Genomic DNA, 27,470 nt, shown 5'->3' on the forward strand with positions numbered 1-27,470 from the left:
AGAGAACCGCTCTGCCTCCATTCAGCGTGGGCTCTGAGAGGCTGTCTGTCACTTACAGACTGGAGGTACTGTAAACAGGTCATGCTGCTCTGAAATAGTGGAGTCACTGAACACTGACTACCTGATATGGATGAGGTCAGAGTGAATACCTTTACCTTTCTACTGGGGTCATTCTGACCTGGTTTGGGAGTGGAGTACGAGGAAGACAAAAGAGAAAAAGAGACTAATACTTAGAGAAAGAGATTGAAAAGGAGAGCGAGAGAGAGGGTGAAGAAGAGGAGGGAGACATAGGAATTGAAAGGGAGAGGAAGAGTAGAGAGAGGGAGAAAGGAGGAGAGGTAAAGGAAGCAGTGAAGGCATTAAGAGAGAGAGAGAGAGGAACAGCGAGATAAACAAGGAGAGAGAGACAGAAAGCTCACCTGGAGGAGAGGTAAAGGATTAGCATCATATTGAAGAGGAGAGTGACTGTGTGGATGTCCTTCTGGTGCTGGAGAGACACCATATCTGGGAGACGACTGAGATACCAGCTGTGAGTAGCCTGTCTTTCACATCATTTAATGACTCAGGAAATTAAACACTGAACAAGGGAATTGCTGAACTATAGTATGCCTGCTGCTAGTGTTTGATTTAAACAGTGAAATTGCTCTGGTATAATAAAAAGACCGATATGAGAAGAATTTGTCAATATTTAATGAGTTTATCCTGAATTAGATTATATGATGAGGTAGATTGGCAATTCTTCTCTCTCTGATAAATATTTGATGACAATATTGCACAATTTACACTTAGATTTCTTTCTGAGAAAAACCAAAAAAATAAATAGAAAGTAAGCTATAGGTTACCTCTATAATTAGAAAGAGATACAATTCTATTTTTATGGGTATGCCCTCCTCTCCTTTATGCAGCCTATGCCTGATTGTGCGCCTAAACGCTAAGAGCCTAAAGCGTAATTCGGAGTCCACAGATACTGAGAAGCGATAGTACGGCGTCCCATTGTGACATAGCTATGCGGCTCTAAAACCACCATCCGTAGGGGGGACGCACAGCCCGAGCGCACACCTCCCGAAATTCCCAACCAAAGCGGCTCCGCATACGCGCCCTCTATTCATTTGAATGTGTTGACGGTTAGGTTTAATTTATTCACAGCAAAGAAAATAAGTGAAAGACAAAACAGTACAGATTTAAAACCTGGTAAAAACGGTGTGCAGATGAGGTTGGAAGCCCAAAAGGGCTGGTATGAAAACCACACCACAAATATAAGTACAAAAAATAATAGTTGGTTAAATCAGTTAAACAAAGCATATTAATTATAATTGTACATGATATACTATACAAGAAAACCCATGTTTGATTATGTGTGTGCGTGTGTGCGAATGAGAGTTAGGCTACATGGAGGGGATTATTGGGTAGTTTGGTTAATTGGGCTGACCCCCAGTCTTCATGGAGGGGATTATTGGGTAATTTGGTGAATCAGGCTGACCCTCAGTCTTCGCTTGAAGATATTGAGCGATGATGAGGTTTTGGCAAAAAAAAATTACCTTTATTTAACTAGGCAAGTCAGTTAAGAACAAATTCTTACTAACAATGAAGGCCTACCCCAAACAAACCTGGGCCAATTGTGCGCTATCCTATGGGACTTCCAAACACGGCCAGCTGTGATACAGCCTGGACTCGAACCAGGGTCTGTAGTGACACCTCTAGCACTGAGATGCAGTGCCTTAGACCACTTCGCCACTCAGGAATCCAAAGTGAAGGTAAGAATTCCAGAGTATGTTTCCTCTGTATCTGATAGAGAATTGACTATGTGAAGTGCGGCAGTGGGGAGGGTGAAGGTTATTGCAGTGTCTTGTGTTGTATAGATGGATTTCATAATTCATCTGGAAGAATCCATTGAAGGGTTTAGGTAAACTGTCTGGGAGGTATGAGTATGTGTAGATAAAAGTGCATAATTTGGCGTACATTAATGTGGTAAATAGACAAGATATTGTGTTTCTTAAACAGAGGTGCAGATGGAGCCATGTAATTAGAGGAGGTGGCTAGTCTTGCAAATGTATTTTGTATGATGAGTAATTTGTGTCAGTAGGAGGTACATGTACTGGCCCAGACAATAGTACAGTAAAGGAGATATGGGTACATTAAGCTATAGTATAAAGTTAGGAAGCAAGCCTGATGAACCAAAACACTAATCTTCCTGAAGATACCAACAGATTGTATCACTTTGCTACAGACAAATTGAATATGATCTTTCCAGGATAACTTTTCATCACTTAGAACTCAGAGGAATCTAGTGGATGCGACTTGTTTCATCACATTCCCACCAGACAGTTGGAGAAAGAGCTGCTCTGAAAATGTGAAAAGTGTGAAAGACAACAGTCCAATATTCTACAACGCTGCTGTGCGCACGTGTTTGGAACTCTGATAGTCGTTTAACTTGCCTCAACCTTCCAAGATGGCGTAGCAGTCGGACGTGTGTTTGTCTTGTCCCGTCTTGTCCTGCGTAAATAGTCCTCGTATTTTTTGTATACATTTGTATACATTTCGTATATATTTTAATTTTCACTTTCCATCTTGGAACTGAATATACATTCCCGCAACCCGCCTCACCCAATGTGGTACGGATCTGCTATTTTTTTTAATACTTTAGAACCGTAACCCCAATCAGAAGCTAGCCAGATAACTAGCTACTAGCTAGTAGTCAGTTAGCCACTGCTGCGGTCTTCACCCTTAACTCGGACACCAGCCAGCTTCAGCTCTGGCCAATACATGCCAGTCTGCAGGCGCGATATCAACCCAGAGAATATAGGACTGCTTTTTCTCTACCACATCACCGGATTCCTGACGCAAGATCTGGACAATTACACCGGATCATCGTCGCTAGCTAGCTGCGACCAAGTGGCTACTACTGGCTAATACCTCTGTCCCGAAACAAGCACCAGTTAGCCTTGAGCTAGCCTTGAGCTAGGCCCATCTGCCGGCTAGCCGAAGAGGTCTACCTGCGAATTCTTGGGCTACAATACCTCTTTTGCCAATTGGACTGGACCCTTTATTGCCGACACGGAGCCCCGCCGATCCATCACGACTGGTCTGCCGACGTAATTGTCCGAGGTGGTTTCAACAGGCTTTTCCATTGCGACGTTTCTGAATACCCATCTGCTAATTATTAGCTGTCTTATCGGCTGCTATCTAAATAAATATACCCGACAATTTTTTTCTTTTTTTTCTTGGGTCACTATATCTATTTTGCCAATTGGATCGATCCCCTCTACCACACGGAACCCCACTAATCTACCGACGGAAACGAACGAGGTGAAAAAATAATAATAATAATAAAAAAATAATAATAATAAAAAAAAACAGACCTCCATCCTATGTTATCTTGCTACCGATAGCCAGCTACCCGGCCAGCTGTCTGGATCGCCGTGACCCCAACCAACCTCTACTCACTGGACCCTTATGATCACTCGATTAAGCATGCCTCTCCTTAATGTAAATATGCCTTGTCCATTGCTGTTCTGGTTAGTGTTTATTGGCTTATTTCACTGTAGAGCCTCTAGCCCTGCTCACTATATATCCAACCTCTCAGTTCCACCACCCACATATGCGATGACATCACCTGGTTTCAATGATGTTTCTAGAGACAATATCTCTCTCATCATCACTCATTACCTAGGTTTACCTCCACTGTATTCACATCCTACCATACCTTTGTCTGTACATTATTCCTTGAAGCTATTTTATCGCCCCCAGAAACTTCCTTTTACTCTCTGTTCTAGATGTTCTAAACGACCAATTCTCATAGCTTTTAGCCGTACCCTTATCCTACTCCTCCTCTGTTCCTCTGGTGATGTAGAGGTGAATCCAGGCCCTGCAGTACCTAGCTCCACTCCTATTCCCCAGGCGCTCTCTTTTGATGACTTCTGTAACCGTAATAGCCTTGGTTTCATGCATGTTAACATTAGAAGCCTCCTCCCTAAGTTTGTTTTGTTCACTGCTTTAGCACACTCTGCCAACCCAGATGTTTTAGCCGTGTCTGAATCCTGGCTTAGGAAGACCACCAAAAATTCTGACATTTTCATCCCTAACTACAAGATTTTCAGACAAGATAGAACGGCCAAAGGGGGCAGTGTTGCAATCTACTGCAAGGATTGCCTGCAGAGTTCTGTTTTACTATCCAGGTCTGTTCCGAAACAATTTGAACTCCTACTTTTAAAAATCCACCTCTCTAAAAACAAGTCTCTCACTGTTGCCGCCTGCTATAGACCACCCTCTGCCCCCAGCTGTGCTCTGGACACCATATGTGAACTGATTGCCCCCCATCTATCTTCAGAGCTTGTGCTGCTAGGCGACCTAAATTGGAACATGCTTAACACCCCAGCCATCCTACAATCTAAGCTTGATGCCCTCAATCTCACACAAATTATCAATGAACCTACCAGATATCACCCCAATTCCGTAAACACGGGTACCCTCATAGACATCATCCTAACCAACTTGCCCTCCAAATACACCTCTGCTGTTTTCAACCAAGATCTCAGCGATCACTGCCTCATTGCCTGTATCCGTAATGGGTCAGCGATCAAACGACCTCCACTCATCACTGTCAAACGCTCCCTGAAACACTTCAGCGAGCAGGCCTTTCTAATCGACCTGGCCGAGGTATCCTGGAAGGATATTGATCTCATCCCGTCAGTAGAGGATGCCTGGATATTTTTTAAAAATGCCTTCCTCACCATCTTGAATAAGCATGCCCCATTCAAGAAATTTAGAACCAGGAACAGATATAGCCCTTGGTTCTCTCCTGACCTGACTGCCCTTAACCAACAGAAAAACATCCTATGGCGTTCTGCATTAGCATCGAACAGCCCCCGTGATATGCAACTTTTCAGGGAAGCTAGAAACCAGTATACACAGGCAGTTAGAAAAGCCAAGGCTAGCTTTTTCAAGCAGAAATTTGCTTCCTGCAACACAAACTCAAAAAAGTTCTGGGACACTGTAAAGTCCATGGAGAATAAGAACACCTCCTCCCAGCTTCCAACTGCACTGAAGATAGGAAATACTGTCACCACCGACAAATCCACTATAATTGAGAATTTCAATAAGCATTTTTCTACGGCTGGCCATGCTTTCCACCTGGCTACCCCTACCCCGGTCAACAGCACTGCCCTCCCCTCTGCTACTCGCCCAAGCCTTCCCCACTTCTCTTTCTCCCAAATACAGTCAGCTGATGTTCTGAAAGAGCTGCAAAATCTGGACCCTTACAAATCAGCCGGGCTAGATAATCTGGACCCTTTCTTTCTAAAACTATCTGCTGAAATTGTTGCCACCCCTATTACCAGCCTTTTCAACCTCTCTTTCGTGTCGTCTGAGATTCCCAAAGATTGGAAAGCAGCTGCGGTTATCCCCCTCTTCAAAGGAGGAGACACTCTAGACCCAAACTGCTACAGACCTATATCTATCCTACCCTGCCTTTCTAAGGTCTTCGAAAGCCAAGTCAACAAACAGATTACCGACCATCTCGAATCCCACCATACCTTCTCCGCTATGCAATCTGGTTTCAGAGCTGGTCATGGGTGCACCTCAGCCACGCTCAAGGTCATAAACGATATCTTAACCGCTATCGATAGGAAACAGTACTGTGCAGCCATATTCATTGACCTGGCCAAGGCTTTTGACTCTGTCAATCACCACATCCTCATCGGCAGACTCAACAGCCTTGGTTTCTCTAATGATTGCCTCGCCTGGTTCACCAACTACTTCTCTGATCGAGTTCAGTGTGTCAAATCGGAGGGTCTGTTGTCCGGACCTCTGGCAGTCTCTATGGGGGTGCCACAGGGTTCAATTCTTGGACCGACTCTCTTCTCTGTATACATCAATGATGTCGCTCTTGCTGCTGGGGAGTCTCTGATCCACCTCTACGCAGACGACACTATTCTGTATACTTCTGGCCCTTCTTTTGACACTGTGTTAACAACCCTCCAGGCGAGCTTCAATGCCATACAACTCTCCTTCCGTGGCCTCCAATTGCTCTTAAATACAAGTAAAACTAAATGCATGCTCTTCAACCGATCGCTGCCTGCACCTGCCCGCCTGTCCAACATCACTACTCTGGACGGCTCTGACTTAGAATATGTGGACAACTACAAATACCTAGGTGTCTGGTTAGACTGTAAACTCTCCTTCCAGACTCACATCAAGCATCTCCAATCCAAAGTTAAATCTAGAATCGGCTTCCTATTCCGCAACAAAGCATCCTTCACTCATGCTGCCAAACATACCCTTGTAAAACTGACCATCCTACCAATCCTCGACTTCGGTGATGTCATTTACAAAATAGCCTCCAAAACCCTACTCAATAAATTGGATGCAGTCTATCACAGTGCCATCCGTTTTGTCACCAAAGCCCCATATACTACCCACCACTGCGACCTGTACGCTCTCGTTGGCTGGCCCTCGCTTCACACTCGTCGCCAAACCCACTGGCTCCAGGTCATCTACAAGACCCTGCTAGGTAAAGTCCCCCCTTATCTCAGCTCGCTGGTCACCATAGCAACGCCCACCCGTAGCACGCGCTCCAGCAGGTATATCTCTCTGGTCACCCCCAAAACCAATTCTTCCTTTGGCCGTCTCTCCTTCCAGTTCTCTGCTGCCAATGACTGGAACGAACTACAAAAATCTCTGAAACTGGAAACACTTATCTCCCTCACTAGCTTTAAGCACCAGCTTTCAGAGCAGCTCATAGATTACTGCACCTGTACATAGCCCATCTATAATTTAGCCCAAACAACTACCTCTTTACCTACTGTATTTATTTATTTTGCTCCTTTGCACCCCATTATTTCTATCTCTACTTTGCACCTTCTTCCACTGCAAACCAACCATTCCAGTGTTTTTCTACTTGCTATATTGTATTTACTTCGCCACCATGGCCTTTTTATATTTTTATTTATTTATATATATATTTTGTTTGCCTTCACCTCCCTTATCTCGCCTCACTTGCTCATATTGTATATAGACTTATTTTTCACTGTATTATTGACTGTATGTTTGTTTTACTCCATGTGTAACTATGTGTTGTTGTATGTGTCGAACTGCTTTGCTTTATCTTGGCCAGGTCGCAATTGTAAATGAGAACGTGTTCTCAATTTGCCTACCTGGTTAAATAAAGGTGAAATAAAAAATAAATAAAAAATAAACCTCGAACTGACAAAGGGTTTAGAGAGGTGAGTTTCTAAAGAGGAAGCATCTTTAAAACAATGGAGACAGACATCCAGCCACACAGAGGCATTTGGAGACTCGTCGTTACAGACTCACCGCTCGTGGTTCATTGCAGTATTTCCCTTAGGGAATTTGTTTTCAGCAGTGTTGGCAAATGTGGGGGGAGTGGTGTGTGGTAGTGGCCGCGGAGACAACATTTTTGTTGTTTTAAACTAATTTCCTGCAATTCTACACATTTTGCCATGGCATACGTCATGTTCTTATGCTATCGGAGCGACTCAAACATTATAACAAAGTCAATGGGAGCCCCATGCTATTGTTTTAACTAGACCTGACTGTCTAGTTTTTTTATTTAGGTGATTTGTTAGTTCTCAAAGATGATCTTATTTAAAGCTGAAATATGTAACTTTTGGGTGACCTGACCAAATTCACATAGAAATGTATGTTGTAGCGCTGTCACTCTCATTGAAAGCAAGTCTAAGAATCGGTAGATCTGTTCTATGTGCTCTATTTCTATGCTTCCTGTTCTTATGTTTCGTTTTTTTTTGCGTCTTACTTTAGTTTTTGTACACCAGCTTCAAACAGCTGAAAATACAACATGTTTGGTTATGAAAAATATATTTCACAGCGGTTTAGATGGTACAATGCTTCTCTAAACATTACCAGCTTATTTTATCACACTGAAATTAGGTGAAATTGAAATTAGGTGAACTATTAGAATTTTAGCAACCAGGAAATGGCAGAGCGATTGCTGCATAGTGCAACTTAAAAAATAAATATTGCTCCATTATCTGTTCTACATACTTCATATCTGGTTTAAGTCATTTTAGACTCTTCCTAGAGCTGGCCACCCGGCCAAACAGAGACATCGGGGAAGAAGGAACTTGGTCAGGGAGGTGAAAAAGAACCCGATGGTCACTCTGACAGAGCTCCAGAGTTCCTCTGTGAAGATGGGATAACCTTCAAGAAGGACAACCATCTCTGCAGCACTCCACCAATCAGGCCTTTATGGTAGAGTGGCCAGAAGGAAGCCACTCTCAGTAAAAGGCACCCAAAGCACACAGCCAAGACACCGTAGAAGTCTATGACTGTCCTTGAGTGGCCCAGCCAGAGCCCGGACATGAACCCGATCGAACATCTCTGGAGAGACCTGAAGAAAGCTGTGCTGCGACACTCCCCATCCAACCTGACGGAGCTTGAGAGGATCTGCTGAGAAGAATGGGGGAAACTCCCCAAATACAGGTGTGCCAAGCTTGTAGCGTCATACCCAAGAAGACTGGAGGCTCACCGCTGCTAAATAAACATAAGGAAAACACAGTCATTGTCGAGACTAGCTGTTGAGACAGACTCAACTCAACCAAGAACTAGCTGTTGAGACAGCCTCGACTCAACCAAGAACTAGCTGTTGAGACAGCCTCGACTCAACCAAGAACTAGCTGTTGCGACAGCCTCGACTCAACTAAGAACTAGCTGTTGCGACAGCCTCGACTCAACTAAGAACTAGCTGTTGCGACAGCCTCGACTCAACTAAGAACTAGCTGTTGAGACAGCCTCGACTCAACCAAGAACTAGCTGTTGAGACAGCCTCGACTCAACCAAGAACTAGCTGTTGAGACAGCCTCGACTCAACCAAGAACTAGCTGTTGAGACAGCCTCGACTCAACCAAGAACTAGCTGTTGAGACAGCCTCGACTCAACCAAGAACTAGCTGTTGAGACAGCCTCGACTCAACCAAGAACTAGCTGTTGAGACAGCCTCGACTCAACTAAGAACTAGCTGTTGCGACAGCCTCGACTCAACCAAGAACTAGCTGTTGAGACAGCCTCGACTCAACCAAGAGCTAGCTGTTGCGACAGCCTCGACTCAACTAAGAACTAGCTGTTGCGACAGCCTCGACTCAACTAAGAGCTAGCTGTTGAGACAGCCTCGACTCAACCAAGAACTAGCTGTTGAGACAGCCTCGACTCAACCAAGAACTAGCTGTTGAGACAGCCTCGACTCAACCAAGAACTAGCTGTTGAGACAGCCTCGACTCAACCAAGAACTAGCTGTTGCGACAGCCTCGACTCAACCAAGAACTAGCTGTTGAGACAGCCTCGACTCAACCAGGAACTAGCTGTTGAGACAGCCTCGACTCAACTAAGAACTAGCTGTCGAGACAGCCTCGACTCAACTAAGAACTAGCTGTCGCGACAGCCTCGACTCAACCAAGAACTAGCTGTTGCGACAGCCTCGACTCAACCAAGAACTAGCTGTTGAGACAGCCTCGACTCAACCAAGAACTAGCTGTCGCGACAGCCTCGACTCAACTAAGAACTAGCTGTCGCGACAGCCTCGACTCAACCAAGAACTAGCTGTTGCGACAGCCTCGACTCAACCAAGAACTAGCTGTCGCGACAGCCTCGACTCAACTAAGAACTAGCTGTCGCGACAGCCTCGACTCAACTAAGAGCTAGCTGTCGAGACAGCCTCGACTCAACCAAGAACTAGCTGTTGAGACAGCCTCGACTCAACCAAGAACTAGCTGTTGAGACAGCCTCGACTCAACCAAGAACTAGCTGTTGAGACAGCCTCGACTCAACCAAGAGCTAGCTGTTGCGACAGCCTCGACTCAACTAAGAGCTAGCTGTTGCGACAGCCTCGACTCAACTAAGAACTAGCTGTTGCGACAGCCTCGACTCAACCAAGAACTAGCTGTTGAGACAGCCTCGACTCAACCAAGAGCTAGCTGTTGAGACAGCCTCGACTCAACCAAGAGCTAGCTGTTGCGACAGCCTCGACTCAACTAAGAACTAGCTGTTGAGACAGCCTCGACTCAACCAAGAACTAGCTGTTGAGACAGCCTCGACTCAACCAAGAACTAGCTGTTGAGACAGCCTCGACTCAACTAAGAGCTAGCTGTTGCGACAGCCTCGACTCAACCAAGAGCTAGCTGTTGAGACAGCCTCGACTCAACCAAGAACTAGCTGTTGAGACAGCCTCGACTCAACCAAGAACTAGCTGTTGAGACAGCCTCGACTCAACCAAGAACTAGCTGTTGAGACAGCCTCGACTCAACCAAGAACTAGCTGTTGCGACAGCCTCGACTCAACCAAGAACTAGCTGTTGAGACAGCCTCGACTCAACTAGGAACTAGCTGTTGAGACAGCCTCGACTCAACTAAGAACTAGCTGTTGAGACAGCCTCGACTCAACTAAGAACTAGCTGTTGCGACAGCCTCGACTCAACTAAGAACTAGCTGTTGCGACAGCCTCGACTCAACTAAGAACTAGCTGTTGCGACAGCCTCGACTCAACTAAGAACTAGCTGTTGCGACAGCCTCGACTCAACTAAGAACTAGCTGTTGCGACAGCCTCGACTCAACCAAGAACTAGCTGTTGAGACAGCCTCGACTCAATTAAGAGCTAGCTGTTGAGACAGCCTCGACTCAACTAGGAACTAGCTGTTGCGACAGCCTCGACTCAACTAGGAGCTAGCTGTTGCGACAGCCTCGACTCAACTAAGAGCTAGCTGTTGAGACAGCCTCGACTCAACTAAGAACTAGCTGTTGCGACAGCCTCGACTCAACTAAGAACTAGCTGTTGCGACAGCCTCGACTCAACTAAGAACTAGCTGTTGCGACAGCCTCGACTCAACTAAGAACTAGCTGTTGCGACAGCCTCGACTCAACTAAGAACTAGCTGTTGCGACAGCCTCGACTCAACTAAGAACTAGCTGTTGCGACAGCCTCGACTCAACTAAGAACTAGCTGTTGCGACAGCCTCGACTCAACTAAGAACTAGCTGTTGCGACAGCCTCGACTCAACTAAGAACTAGCTGTTGCGACAGCCTCGACTCAACTAAGAACTAGCTGTTGCGACAGCCTCGACTCAACTAAGAACTAGCTGTTGCGACAGCCTCGACTCAACTAAGAACTAGCTGTTGCGACAGCCTCGACTCAACTAAGAACTAGCTGTTGCGACAGCCTCGACTCAACTAAGAACTAGCTGTTGCGACAGCCTCGACTCAACTAAGAGCTAGCTGTTGAGACAGCCTCGACTCAACTAAGAACTAGCTGTTGCGACAGCCTCGACTCAACTAAGAACTAGCTGTTGCGACAGCCTCGACTCAACTAAGAACTAGCTGTTGCGACAGCCTCGACTCAACTAAGAACTAGCTGTTGCGACAGCCTCGACTCAACTAAGAACTAGCTGTTGCGACAGCCTCGACTCAACTAGGAGCTAGCTCATTTAGCATGGGCAACCTCAACCTGGAGTGTCCTGGTATCTCAGTCTAAACCCTGGTACATTCAATATAATTCAGTGTAATTAGCCTAGACCAGCTCTATTTCCATCTTTTAGCAGACCAACGATCTACCTAATTGATCTGTCTTCTCTCTCCACACACTGCTATTGAAGTGTAACCAAGCGTTCGTAATTACAACACTAAAAAGTAGGCTGTAGGCCAACATTACTGTCGTTTGGGGATTGAAATTCAGATCAATCTTGGTTAAGCAAGAGAACATGTCCTGGTAGTGATTGTCAATCTTGTTATGTTATGTGAATCATTCTTGTGAATCATCAAAGACCTAATGTAATCACACGCACACACATACACACACACACACACGCACGCACGCACGCACGCACGCACGCACACACACACACACACAGTTTGACTCACTATGATAGATCCTCCATTAGTAGTGCTACGGCCTGCAGGGCTTCAATTGATCCTCAGTGTTAATGTATACAGATAGACCGATGAGGTGTGTGTGTCTGTCTGTGCTTCCGTGCATACGGTATTACAGATGAGGCAAGGTGCTAAAGAGGTTAAATAGCCCAGGAACAAGTGCATTGTGGTGCCTATGAACAAACAAATCTGATAGAGATGAGGATGGACACAATTAGACTGTTAAGCCTACATCAGCCTGGCCAGAAGCTATTGAGCTTTTCATCTGTTGAACTCAATACATTGACATGATGAGTTTCATTCAGATAAATCAATATCTAAGTCTTATACGTTTTTCCTGTCACTCCAGACTAGCACAATGACAAGATCTGGGAAGTTATCCTTGCAGACAGTAACGTGTGCACTGCATATACAAAAACATTCTATTCAATAGAATCTAAGATCTTCGACCACACAAAGGTTCAACCTTGAAGTGGATATTATGTCCATTTCCTCTAGAACGCCAGACTCTTTCCATCCAGTTATATTCAGAATGCAATCATCATCATCACCACCGACTGAGTTAAGATGGTGCCGGAGAAGAAGGCTGACGTTTTACGTCCTCCTATCCAATTGTGTTTCTTTGCGTTGTTTGTAACATTTTTTTAAAACTTATTTTGTACATAATGTTGCTGCTACCGTCTCTTATGACCAAAAATAACTTCTGGAAATCAGAACTGCGATTACTCACCACGAACTGGCAGAATAATTTTTTTCCTTTAACGAGTCCGACGAGCCCGACGTAAATGACATACGGCTTTCCCGGGAACAGGCCCAGATCCACGTCATTTGCATGAAGAGAAGGCGGAGAAAAAGGGGCCGGAGGGCAGGCTGCCTTCTGAGAATTCGTAGGCAATCGAATAAACGCCAACTACCTTCCATTCTGCTAGCAAACGTGCAATCTTTGGAAAATAAAATTGATGACCTAAGCGGAAGATTAAACTACCAACGGGACATTCAAAACTGTAATATCTTATGCTTCACGGAGTCGTGGCTGAACGACGACATTATCAACATACAGCTGGCTGGTTATACGCTGTATCGGCAGGATACGCGGCGTCTGGTAAGACAAGGGGCGGCGGACTATGTATCTTTGTAAATAACAGCTGGTGCACAATATCTAAGGAAGTCTCGAGGTTTTACTCGGCTGAGGTAGAGTTTCTCATGATAAGCTGGAGACCACACTATCTACCTAGAGAGTTTTCACCTGTGTTTTTCGTAGCTGTCTACATACCACCACAGACCGAGGCTGGCACTAAAACTGCACTCAATCAGCTGTATTCCACCATAAACAAACAGGAAAACGCTCACCCAGAGGTGGCACTCCAAGTGGCCGGGGACTTTAATGCAGGGAAACTTAAATTGGTCTTACCAAATTTCTATCAGCATGTTAAATGTGCAACCAGAGGGACAAAAAACTCTGGACCACCTTTACTTTACACACAGAGACGCATACAAAGCTCTCCCTCACCCTCCATTTGGCAAATCTGACCATAATTCTATCCTCCTGATTCCTTCTTTCAAGCAAAAATTAGAGCAGGAAGCACCAGTAACTCGATCAATAAAAAAGTGGTCAGATGAAGCAGATGCTAAGCTACAGTACTCTTTTGCTATCACAGACTGGACTATATTCCGGGATTCCTCCAATGACATTGAGGAGTACACCACATCAGTCATTTGCTTCATCAATAAGTGCATCAATGACGTTGTCCCCACAGTGACCGTACGTACATACCCCAACCAGAAGCTATGGATTACAGGCAACATCCGCACTGAGCTAAACGCTAGAGCTGCCGCTTTCAAGGAGTGGGACTCTAACCTGGAAGCTTATGAGAAATTCCTCTATGCCCTCCGACGAACCATCAAAGAGGCAAAGCATCAATACAGGACTAAGATCGAATCCTACTACACTGGCTTTGATGCTCGTCGGATGTGGCAGGGCTTGCAAACACAAAGGGAAGCACAGCAGAGAACTGCCCAGTGACACGAGCCTACCAAACTAGCTAAACTACTTCTATGCTCACTTCGAGGCAAATAACACTGAAACATGCATGAGAGCACCAGCTGTTCCGGAAGACTGTGTGATCACACTCTCCGCAGCCGATGTGAGTAAGACCTTTAATAAACAGGTCAACATTCACAAGGCCGCAGGGCCAGACGGATTACCAGGACGTCTACTGCAAGCACGCGCTGACCAACTGGCAAGTGTCTTCACTGACATTTTCAACCTCTTCCTGTCCGAGTTTGTAATACCAACATGTTTTAAGCAGACCACCATAGTGCCTGTGCCCAAGAACACTAAGGTAACCTGTCTAAATGACTACCGACCCGTAGCACTCACGTCTGTAGCCATGAAGTGCTTTGAAAGGCTGGTCATGGCTCACATCAACACCATTATCCCATTATCCCAGAAACCCTAGACTCCAATTTGCATACCGCCCCAACAAATCCACAGATGATGCTATCTCTATTGCACTCCACACTGCCCTTTCCCACCTGGACAAAAGGAACACCTATGTGAGAATGCTATTCATTGACTACAGCTTAGTGTTCAACAGCTCATCAATAAGCTAAGGAACCTAGGACTAAACACCTCCCTCTGCAACTGGATCCTGGACTTCCTGACGGGCTACCCCCAGGTGGTAAAGGTAGGTAACAACACATCTGCCACACTGACCCTCAACACAGGGGCCCCTCAGGGGTGCCTGCTCAGTCCCCTCCTGTACTCTCTGTTCACTCATGACTGCACGGCCAGACATGATTCCAACACCATCATTAAGTTTGCCGATGACACAACAGTGGTAGGCCTGATCACCGACAACGACAAGACAGCCTATAGGGAGGAGGTCAGAGACCTGGCCGTGTGGTGCCAGGATAACAACCTCTCCCTCAACGTGATCAAGACAAAGGAGATGCTTGTGGACTACACGAAAACGAGGACAGAGCACGCCCCCATTCTCATGAGGTGGAGCAGGTTGAGAGCTTCCTTGGTGTCCACATCACCAACAAACTAACATGATCCAAGCACACCAAGACAGTCGTGAAGATGGCACAACAAAACCTATTCCCCCCTCAGGAGACTGAAAAGATTTGGCATGGGTCCTCAGATTCTCAAAAGGTTCTACATCTGCACCATCGAGAGCATCCTGACTGATTGCATCACTGCCTGGTATGGCAACTGCTCAGCCTCCGACCGCAAGGCACTACAGAGGGTAGTGTGTACAGCCCAGTACATCACTGGGGCAAAGCTTCCTGCCATCCAGGACCTCTATACAGTGCCTCTATACCAGGTGGTGTCAGAGGAAGGCCCTAAAAATTGTCAAAGACTGCAGTCATCCTAGTCATAGACTGTTCTCTCTGCTACCGCACGGCAACGGTACCGGAGCGCCAAGTCTAGGTCCAAGAGGCTTCTAAACAGCTTCTACCCCCAAGCCATAAGACTCCTGAACATCTAATCCAATGGCTACCCAGACTATTTGCATTGCCCCCCCTTTTACACCACTGCTGCTCTCTGTTGTTATCATCTATGCATAGTCACTTTAATAACTCTACCTACATGTACATATTACCTCAATTACCTCGACTATCCGGTGCCCCCGCACATTGACTCTTTACCGGTACCCTCCTCTATATAGCCTCACTATTGTTATTTTACTGCTGCTCTTTAATTACTTGTTACTTTACTTCTTATTCTTATTTTTACTGCATTGTTGGTTAGGGGCTTGTAAGTAAGCATTTCACTGTTGTATTCGACGCATGGGACTAATACAATTTGATTTGATCATCACATGCTTTACGTATGACTCAGGCCTCTGTATAGTCCTACGACAGGAAATAAAACTCCAACTAAAACTTATGTTCTGATAGTTTCACCTACTGTACGATGTTCCACTTTAGATGACTGTGTATTGCATAAGAGCTTTGAACAGGAGAGGGTTATTTTAATGAAGGTCTAGAACTGATAAAAGTCAAGCAGTCCCCTGGTTACAGTTGATTTCACAGCAGATGTGGATGACAGAGTTGTTCTGGGGAATTAGTTTCAGTTTTAAACCTCGATCTAGAAGTTCTTTCATTTTATCTTCCTATTGTGTAAGGGAACTCTCAAACTTTTCGGGTCCGAGGACCCCTTTTGTGATAGCAAATTCATCCGAGACGCATTTATAACTCGAGTGATATAAAAATAGCAAACAATGAGTTTTACTATGACTTTGGCAGTGCGTGGCCGGACGAAGCAAGTCTCGGGCCCTTGGAAGAAACATTTTCAAGGCCCACCTCTTGTCATCGGAGAGAACATTTTGCCATTTTCAAACTAATTTCCTGCAATTCTACACATTTTGACATGGGGCTGAGAATTTTTTGTTGTTGTTGCAGCTTTAAAGCTAATATCCATTTTAATATTTTATTTTATTCTTAAATCTAGAAAGTAATAAAATGTATTATTATTAGAGCAGTAGGTCATGGACTATACAGAGTCTGAACAGAACACTAGATGGGATGCAGGTATTCAGGTGTGTGTATGTCTCGCCCTCTTTTCCACCCCATTTCTGTCTCCCTCTCTCAAAAGTGGGAGAAGCAGTTTTACAAAGTGATGATTGCAGTTAAGTAGACACTCTTTTTAATTTAGCCTTTATTTAACTAGGCAAGTCAGTTAAGAACAAATTCTTATTTACAATGACGGCCTACCGGGGAACAGTGTGTTAACTGCCTTGTTCAGGGGCAGAACAACACATTTTTACATTGACAGCTCGAGAATTCGATCGGGCAACCTTTCGGTTACTGGCCCAACACTCTAACCACTAGGCTACCTGCCGCCCCTGACATTTGTAGATTGTCCTGTATGAAGTCATGCTTCTTGTCCTCGTGCTGCTAGATGCATGATGATTAGTGTAAAGTCATTGTAAAGTCACAGTAACATTCTTACATAGTTAAGGTAAGATAACAGAGGCTCACCTCTATTTTCCTTGACCCACAGCTGAGCACACAGCCAGAGAAGAATAGCTACCAGGGTTGGGGTCAATTCCCATTTCAATTCAGGATTTGACCTAAACTGAAATTCCAATTCAAGCGAGCAGTGTATCAAGAAGCAGTGCGGTTTTGCAGGGTCCTGTTTCGGGGGACGGATGGCTCTCGACCTTCGCCTCCGTACGGGAGTTGCAGCGATGGGACAAGACTGTGACTACCAATTGAATACCACGAAATTGGGGAGAAACATGGGTCAAAGTTCAAACTAAAAATGTCATCCTCAAGCTGGCATCCAGCTAATCAACATGTGCTTCTGTAGGATGGTAACGTGACAAGGTCTCATTTAGGGGGGTCCCAAGTGATGCAGCGGTCTAAAGCACTGCGTCTCAGTGCAAGAGGAGTCACTATAGTCCCTGGTTCGAATCCAGGCTGCAACACACCCTGCTGTGATTGGGCGGCGCACAATTGGCACAGCGTTGTTTTGCTGGTGTAGGCTGTCATTGTAAATAATAGTTTGTTCTTAACTGACTTGCCTTGTTAAATAAATACAAATGTAGCTTCATAGTTTGACATTAAGATACATATTTGGCAGTCTGGATCAGTCAGACATACTGTACATGCTGCCCTGCTAGGCCCCTATATTCTCATTTTCCTCTTACATAAAAGAATACTGATGGTTTTTTAGTTTTTATTTTAACAAATGTGTCGGCTACTTAGTGAACATAGTGAAAAGTTATGTGCAAGCTATGAGAGTTGGAGGAGCCCGATGTGATGTGACCTACCGGCCTCCAGATCGTCACGATTTGTCCTGTTCTCCCGGCATAACAAACACAAGTGGATACTCCAACACAACGCCTCGGATTTACAACAGTCAGGTTAGGATACAGCATGACCACACAGTTAAAGCTGCTACAGAGCAGGCACCAGTCAAGGGGGGGTGGGGGGGGGGGGGGTTGAGAGAGAGTGAGAAATACAAAAAGAGCAGAGAGAGAATGAGAAAAAGAGAGTGTGAAAAGGGGGTGGGGGCTCATTATGTGGACACAATTCCTGATTTCATGGATACACTAATTGCCCAGAAAAGCGTCTCCTAAACACATTTCCGCCCACGAAGAGTCCTCTGGAGAGCTGTGGACTGCTGCTCCTCTCTCTTCTCTACAGTGACTAATCTTTCAGTGTGGGCAAAACACGGAGAGAGGGGCCACCAGGCCAACACGTCACCACAGTAACACTCTGAGAGGAGAGAAGGGCCACCAGGCCAACACGTTACCACAGTAACCCTCTGAGAGGAGAGAGGGGCCACCAGGCCAACACGTCACCACAGTAACCTTCTGAGAGAAGAGAAGGGCCACCAGGCCAACACGTTACCACAGTAACCCTCTGAGAGGAGAGAAGGGCCACCAGGCCAACACGTTACCACAGTAACCCTCTGAGAGGAGAGAGGGGCCACCAGGCCAACACGTTACCACAGTAACCCTCTGAGAGGAGAGAAGGGCCACCAGGCCAACACGTCACCACAGTAACCCTCTGAGAGGAGAGAAGGGCCACCAGGCCAACACGTCACCACAGTAAATATCTGAGAGGAGGGAGGGGCCACCAGGCCAACACGTCACCACAGTAAATATCTGAGAGGAGAGAGGGGCCACCAGGCCAACACGTCACCACAGTAACCCTCTGAGAGGAGAGAGGGGCCACCAGGCCAACACGTCACCACAGTAACCCTCTGAGAGGAGAGAGGGGCCACCAGGCCAACACGTCACCACAGTAACCCTCTGAGAGGAGAGAGGGGCCACCAGGCCAACACCTCACCACAGTAAATATCTGAGAGGAGAGAGGCCACTCAGTTCTTAATTTGTAAATCGGGATGTGCCAGAACAAAAAGTGAGAGGGGGGTGACCTGGGGAGCTCTGAGATACCGGAAAATCACTCTTATAAAAAACATTGAATGCATATCTTAACATTTGCGTCGTGGTCTAGTCTAGAGTAGAGATGCATACATTTCTTTGCAGCCTAGGGTCTGGGAAAAATTGGGCCTTTTGTAAACACATTTCATGCAATTCTATGTAATTTCACATGACTGGAGACTTTAGCAGAATCTTTTTTTTAATATGATAGAAATGTCAGGCTACCTTGACACTGACAAACTGAGAATATCATTAATATCGACCTTGTATTGAATCCGTCAATAGTCTCGGTGTGTGGAGGAGACACCTATTGTACAATATGAAGAGGAAATTACAATCCAAAAAATCTTTACAGTTTCAAATGACTCACCCAATGATGAGCAGCTCACTCACCGGCAGAGGCCGATGTGCTGGGGCCAGAGCCTCTCTCTTTCGTTTTCATTTGTAAAAACAATGCTGCTCGATCAATAGGGCTATTTGGAAATTGATAAAATATAAAATATAAGGCCTGTTTTGGCTGCATACTGTTCACTGACAGATTTGCCACATGTTCTCGGCTGTAGGCGTGCCTTGTGATTGGACTACACACAATCCACAGCTATTGATCCTCTGTGACTAAATTATAGGCTACTCCTGGTGTAGTATTATGAATTATTTAATTTATTTCTGAAAAGAAATATAACTCTATAACTTTGGCAAATGTATTTTAATTTATCAGCGGTGCTGCTTCCCCACCAAGACCCCTCCCACGACTATGATTCTATCAGGAAACAAATGATAAAGTACAACTACGGAGAGATGAGAGTTGCAGGCTCGTCACTATCAGAGCAGAGAGAGGGAAAGAGATCATAGAAAGTGAATTTCATTCTTGTTCTGTGAGAGATACAGGCACACAGCAACTGGTCTCTAGGCTACAGTGGTGTGTAAACCATAAACCTGGGCAGGGCCCAAACCAAATAAATTCTTAGAATATCAGGCGCTGGCAGAAAATCTACATTTTCACATTAGGCTACGCTTTTTTTTAGGGGGCAGGAGAATTACAGAGGAGGCAACTTGAATTATGAATTTACATTGCAAACAGTGAAAATGATGTTTCATGCCATGAGAGGTACTGGATCCTGGTAAATAGGTTCTGGAACGAAACAGTCCATAAAACTGAGAGGTGACGAATCCTGTTCCAGCAGGATCAGTTTCAAATTAAGCACTGGAGCCACCAAGCCACATCACCACAGTAACACTCTGACACTGAGAGGGGGAAAGAGGGGCAAAGAAATAGAGGGGCAGGGAGATAGAGGGGGAGAGAGGGGCAGGGAGATAGAGGGGCAGGGAGATAGAGGGGCAGGGAGATAGAGGGGGAGAGAGGGGCAGGGAGATAGAAGGGGAGAGAGGGGCAGGGAGATAGAGGGGGAGAGAGGGGCAGGGAGATAGAGGGAGAGAAAGGCAAATGGAACAAGGTAGAAAGGATAGAGAGATATGCTGGGGTAGAAGAAAGAGAAAGACATTGTGTTATAAAATCACTTAAGTCTACCTAACCTTCATGTCCTCCACACAGAGGCCTTATCAGAGCATTGCTCCAGCCCTAGTACCTCTCTCTCTCGTGTCCTAAATGTTTACTATTCTAGGTTGAGGGAGAGCTTTTTTATATTCAACCAGGCAGGCTTGAGAGAAGGAACTCTTCCTAATAATAGGTCGTAGTTAAACAGTTATGAGTTAGTAAAAAGGTTTCAGGTTTGCTAACAGAGGTCAATAATGGCTTTGTAATTTACATGATGTGTAATTATACTTTCAACAGAGTATACTCTTTCACCCCTTTCACCCCAATGGCCAATGCCCATCTTATATAGTATGCCTACCTCTCATTCTTCAAGCATGAGCCAATCTAGTGCTGTTACTAAGGAATATGATATGCCTTTCCAAGGCACATTTACTCGGTTCTGGATAGGCTACATAAGGACAGAGAAAGACATGTCTTCTGAAACTATCACAAGTTGTAAGACTAGCCTAACTGACAGGCGGGACTGACAGCACTGTTCATCAAAGCTCAAGCTTGTAATACAAGCAAGAATATTCTGAATGACTTTCTCAGTCAGGACAGAGCTAAATCTGTTGTCAGGACCACACTGGCTAGGTCATTTAAAAGGAAAATGTCAGGCATTCCTTACCTAGGTCATGAAACTTACATTTTTTTTACGAAGTTGGGGGACTGAGATTAGTATCTGTACTTAACTATTTTATAAAAATATGTTTTTTGATCAGAATAAGAACCTCATTCTGAACGCATATAAGCGAATTCAACTAGTTTGTATGATTTATGGACAAACTACAGCAACATATTTTTTTTGTTTAATTCAAATAAATGCATTTTTTCTAAAGTAAAATTGTATAAAATGACCTGAGAATTTTGGGGTGAAAACTTACAAAATTCAGGCAAAAATGTAAAATGTTTTTAAAGTAAGTGTCACGCCCTGACCATTGAGAGCTTTTATTCTCTATGTTGGTGAGGTCGGGGGGTGAGTCATCTAGGCGTTTATATGTCTATGTTGGCCTGTTATGGTTCCCAATCAGAGGCAGCTGTTTATCGTTGTCTCTGATTGGGGATCATATTTAGGCAGCCATTTCCCCTTTGTGCTTTGTGGGATCTTGTGTTTGTTCAGCTGCCTGTGAGTAGTCCAGAACGTCACGTTTCGTTTGTACTTGTTTGTTTTGTTTGGTGAGTTTCTATTTATTAAAATATGTGGAACTCTACGCACGCTGTGCCTTGGTCCATTCCTTATGACGAACGTGACAGAAGATCCCACCACCTCAACTGGATCAAGCAGCGTGCTCGGGAGGAGATGGCATCCTGGTCTATAGAGGAGGTTGAGGAGAGAATAGACTGGAGTTGTGAGGAGGTATTGGAGAGATATGAACGCCTACCGGGGAAGCAGACGGAGGCAGCGAAGGAGGATCAATGACGACTCCGGGGGTTCGCAACCAATACGCAAGAACGAGAGGCAGCCCCCAAAAATGTTTCGGGGGAGCCACTCGGGGTGGTTGGTGGAGCCAGGTATCAGACCAGAGCCAACTCCTCGCACTCGCTTTAAGGAGCGTGTGACCGTTCAGGCACCGTGTTATGCGGTGATACGCACTGTGCCTCCAGTGCGTATTCACAGCTCGGTGCGCTCGGTGTCAGCTCTCCGCACTTGCCGTGCGAAAATGAGCATCCAGCCAGAACGGGTTGTGCCGGCTCAGCGCTCCTGGTCTCCAGTACCCCTCCTCGGACCAGGATATTCTGCGCCGGCTCTACGCGCTGTATCCCCAGTGCGTCTTCACAGCCCAGTGCGTTCTGTGCCAGCTTCCCGCACTTGCCGGGCTGGAGTGAGCATCCAGCCAGGAAGGGTTGTGCCAGCTCTGCGCTCTAGACCTCCAGCGCACCTCCACAGTCCAGTACATCCTGTGCCTCCTCCCCGCGCTCGCCCTGAGGTGCATGTCATCAGCCCGGGGCCACCTGCACCGGTCCCACGCATCAGGCCTTCAGTGCGCCTCCACAGTCCACTACATCCTGTGCCTCCTCCCCGCAATCGCCCCGAGGTGCATGTCATCAGCCCGGTGCCACCTGTACCGGTCCCACGCATCAGGCCTCCAGTGTGCCTCCACAGTCCAGAGTTTCCGGCGACAGTTCCCAGTCCAGAGTTTCCGGCGACAGTTCCCAGTCCAGAGTTTCCGGCGACAGTTCCCAGTCCAGAGCTTCCGGCGACAGTTCCACAGTCCAGAGCTTCCGGCGACAGTTCCACAGTCCAGAGCTTCCGGCGACAGTTCCACAGTCCAGAGCTTCCGGCGACAGTTCCACAGTCCAGAGCTTCCGGCGACAGTTCCACAGTCCAAAGCTTCCGGCGACAGTTCCACAGTCCAGAGCTTCCGGCGACAGTTCCACAGTCCAGAGCTTCCGGCGACAGTTCCACAGTCCAGAGCTTCCGGCGACAGTTCCACAGTCCAGAGCTTCCGGCGACAGTTCCACAGTCCAGAGCTTCCGGCGACAGTTCCACAGTCCAGAGCTTCCGGCGACAGTTCCACAGTCCAGAGCTTCCGGCGACAGTTCCACAGTCCAGAGCTTCCGGTGAGATTTCACAGTCCAGAGCTTCCGGCGACAGTTCCACAGTCCAGAGCTTCCGGCGACAGTTCCACAGTCCAGAGCTTCCGGCGACAGTTCCACAGTCCAGAGCTTCCGGCGACAGTTCCACAGTCCAGAGCTTCCGGTGAGATTTCACAGTCCAGAGCTTCCGGCGACGTTTCACAGTCCGGAACCTCCTACGACGGTCCGCGGCCCAGTTCTTCCCGGCGACGAGCCACGGTCCGATTCCTCCGATGACGTGTCCACGAGCGGAGTGGGTACTTCGCCCTGCACGGGGGGGGGGTAGCGTCATGCCCTGACCATAGAGAGCTTTTATTCTCTATGTTGGTTAGGTCGGCGTGTGATTTAGGGTGGGTCATCTAGATGTTTATATGTCTATGTTGGCCTGTTATGGTTCCCAAACAGAGGCAGCTGTTTATCGTTGTCTCTGATTGGGGACCATATTTAGGCAGCCATTTCCCCTTTGTGCTTTGTGGGATCTTGTGTTTGTTCAGCTGCCTGTGAGTAGTCCAGAACGTCACGTTTCGTTTGTACTTGTTTGTTTTGTTTGGTGAGTTTCTATTTATTAAAATATGTGGAACTCTACGCACGCTGCGCCTTGGTCCATTCCTTATGACGAACGTGACAGGAAGATACTTTGCCAAAAACTTGACATCTTGGTCTTCAGATTGATAGTTGATTTTTGCAGATGCATCATGGTTTTGTAACTCAATTTGCAATAGACATGTTTAAAACTACACTGAACAAAAATATAAATGCAACATGTAACAATTTCAAAGATTTGACTGAGTTGTACATCTCTAGTATTTTTTGGGACTTCTCTCAAGCTGTCTCCAACTTTTTCCATATGTGAAAATTATGTTGAATGAGGGCATTGATATTGACGAAATGTGTAAAAAAAACAAAAAACATACTCAATATGTTTACATCCTTGCCGAGGTGAGAAGTGTCCCACACTGGCCATTCGGCATGCGCTGTGCATAGCAACACCAACAACATTGCACACATGCAATGACTGACTTCCAATGACGTGTGTTTCACTTGAAAACGTGATCGATAACTAGCCAATTTTAGTTCAAAGACATTCCTGAGATGTTCAACATGTCAGCTAGCTAGCTAATAAACTGATTATCGATATCGCAGCAACAACAACAGCTATTTGAGTGTGATAAGTTTAGCCAGCTCCTCACCCTTCCAAATGTGGCAGGTGACCCGCCGCACACCTCGGCCTCTATAATGATCCCTTGTGACCCTTGCCGTTCCATATTGTCCGTCTTCCCCGAACCTTGTGTTCACCACTCGAGGTCCCGCTGTCACCTCCACCTCGGGTCATTGTTTCCGCCTAACAATGATTAATCATTGAATGACTTCAAAATTACAAGATATGAAAAACATGAATGACCAATTGTTTAAATAATTATAAACCAAATAGAAAACTTCAGTTATGAACATTTATCAAACAACAAATTACATATGATTTTTTATTTTAAGTCAAAAAGCCTAAACTGATTTATGAAAGATACACCAAGATATAGATAGTGTGTCTTATCCTTGTTTTTTCGTTTCTTTCAGGAGAGCCCACGGTAAATAATAATGGAGCCACAGAGAGACAATTCCCTATCTATCGCCTCACTGTAACATAAAGAGACAGCCACTCAAAATGGACGTCAAGGACCTCCAGATCAAAAACTCCACGTTCGAAAGCAACACATCAGACATTCAGCCCGTCCCACACAACCTATGGGAGGTCATCACCATAGCGACCGTATCAGCCATCGTCAGCCTGATAACAGTTGTAGGCAATGTTCTTGTGATGCTGTCGTTCAAGGTCAACAGTCAACTAAAGACAGTCAACAACTACTACCTTCTCAGCTTAGCCTTCGCTGACCTCATAATAGGAGTCCTGTCCATGAACTTATACACCTCATACATCCTAATGGGCTATTGGTCCTTAGGGAACCTAGCCTGTGACCTCTGGTTAGCCATGGATTACGTGGCCAGCAATGCCTCCGTTATGAACTTGTTAGTCATCAGTTTCGACAGGTACTTCTCCATCACAAGGCCGCTGACCTATAGAGCCAAGAGGACGCCGAAGAGGGCGGCTATTATGATTGGTCTAGCGTGGCTAGTGTCGTTTGTCCTCTGGGCACCGCCTATTCTGTGCTGGCAGTACTTTGTCGGAGGTCGGACTGTCCCGGCAGACCAATGCCAGATCCAGTTCTTCTCCGAGCCGGTGATTACGTTCGGCACGGCCATCGCAGCATTCTACATCCCTGTCTCCATCATGACCTTCCTCTACTGTAAGATCTACAAGGAGACAGAGAAACGCACCAAGGACCTGGCTGAGCTGCAGGGCCTCACCACATCTGGTCACCCAGAGACTGCTAATAAACCCCAGAAAACAGTTCTGTTGCGGTCCTGTTTCAGCTCCAGCAACGACAGGAGGGACAGGAGGAACCAGGCCTCGTGGTCCTCGTCCAATCAGAGTAACGTCACCAAGACCACGACCCGGTCGGACGAGTTGGCCTGGGCCCGGGCCGACCAGGTCATATCCTTCAACAGCTACACCTCATCTGAAGAGGAGACTCATCATCCTGTTTCCGCTGCAACTTCCCAGGGGTCGTCCAAAGGTCAAGGTCAGACTGAAAACGGACAGGCGCCCGCTGGTTATGGTGATGATGAAGAAAGCGAGTACTTTCCGACCGCCACCCCACCTCCGAAAAAACCCAGCAAGAAGGGAATCTCCTACAAGTTCAAACCGGTCTCGAAGGATACCAGCAGCCCTCAGAATGACAAAAAACCCAACACAGACCCTAAAACAGCCCTTCCGTGTCTCTCTGAGTCTGACCAGACAGGAGGACAGAACCAACACCAGAACTCTTCTCCATCATCCTCCACCACCACCACAACCACCACCAAGCCCATGGACCCCGTCCTGAAGAGCCAGATCACCAAGAGGAAGAGGATGGTCCTCATCAAGGAGAAGAAGGCTGCCCAGACCCTCAGTGCCATCCTCCTGGCCTTCATCCTAACATGGACGCCGTACAACATCATGGTGCTCATCTCCACCTTCTGTTCTGACTGTATCCCTGTGTCTCTCTGGCACCTGGGCTACTGGCTCTGCTATGTCAACAGCACCATTAACCCCATGTGTTATGCGTTGTGTAATAAGACTTTTCAGAAGACCTTTAAGATGCTGTTGATGTGTCAGTGGAGGAAGAAGAGAGGGGAGGATAAGCTGTACTGGTGTGGACAGAACCCGGCAATCAACAGCAAGATGACATGATGTGGTGCGGAATAGAGAATATATATATATTTGGGCATTCAGCAGCAGACCCCTTTTGTTTATCCAAACACTACTCTCTGTACAGTAAGCAGATATGTTCAGCCATATATGGGTTTAATACCCATATGGGTATTAAACCCACAACTGGTGTTGCTAGTGCCAAGCACTAATCAACGGAGCACAGTTGACCCAACGTTATGAACCGTAAAACTGGCATAGTGTTTGAGCAGTGTCTGGTGAATACATTTGTGCTTTTATCAAATTATAAAAAGTTGCACATGAAATGGAGGCTTTCGAAACTCATCATTTGTCATGTACCCCAGGGTTTCCCAAACTTGGCCCGGGAGCCCCCCCCACTACACGGCTGATTTAAATAATCACAATAATCACTGTGATTCTCATGGAATGTACATATTGAAGTATGTTTGTTGTATTGTATAAAGAAAAGCATTTTCCTCCAGTTTTTGTAAATATTTTACTTACAGTTGTATGTAACGTACTTTGCCTTGTGCATTTCTAGTAGTTAAATATTTATAATCGTAATTCATTCATTTTAGTCGTGTTCTTTCAGTTAAAGTAGATTGATCTTGCATCCAAGGGCTAATATTATACAATGTTTACAGGTTGTTATGCTGGTCTGCAGTTTCAATATAACGCCAATTAGAAGCCTTCGTGGAGATTGTACACGCCCACTCATCGCGAACACACACATTACCATCATTCCTCTTACCTCTGTAAGCAGAGCCAGAGGTGAATCACATTATACAACGTACGTGCATGTAAACCACAGGAGGTTAGTGGCACGTTAATTGGGGAGGACGGGCTTGGTTTCCATGGTTTCCAGGTGTTTGATTCCATTGGCTGCATTCCAGCCATTATTATGAGCTGTTCTCCCCTCAGCAGCCTCCACTGATGTAAACACATCCCAACCCAAAATAACATCCTCCTACAACTATTACATTTCATATAGTCATTGCCCCTACTGTAAAACGTGGACACTGGACACAGCATATCTAACTGTGAGACGCTCACTCCTCACCTGCAGTACCTTAAGTACCCATGAGGTTGCGTTAGGTTTTGAAGCTGTATACTATTGCAAAAAACATACGTTCTTTCTAATGTTAAATGTTTCCTCTATGAGTTCTGTGCCTTGTGTTTGCGATCAGAGGACATGATGGCGCTGACATTGTGATTGGATCTATGTTTCTCTTGCTCTCTACTGTATAGTATGCTGCTTGTGTCCCTTTGATCTGATCAGTGAAATAATACCAATTGAAAAATATCA

General features: G+C 45.9%; 1 protein-coding gene across 1 annotated transcript; it reads left to right on the top strand.

Annotated features, from left to right (window-relative positions):
• On the top strand, positions 1–27,470 carry LOC129817768 (muscarinic acetylcholine receptor M5-like). Its single transcript, XM_055873313.1, has 2 exons — positions 1–529; positions 24,472–27,470. Exon 2 carries the CDS (start codon positions 24,560–24,562, stop codon positions 26,183–26,185), a length of 1,626 nt encoding a protein of 541 aa, XP_055729288.1. The 5' UTR covers positions 1–529; positions 24,472–24,559; the 3' UTR covers positions 26,186–27,470.

This window comes from Salvelinus fontinalis, chromosome 20, assembly GCF_029448725.1.
Source record: "Salvelinus fontinalis isolate EN_2023a chromosome 20, ASM2944872v1, whole genome shotgun sequence".
Lineage (NCBI taxonomy): Eukaryota > Metazoa > Chordata > Actinopteri > Salmoniformes > Salmonidae > Salvelinus > Salvelinus fontinalis.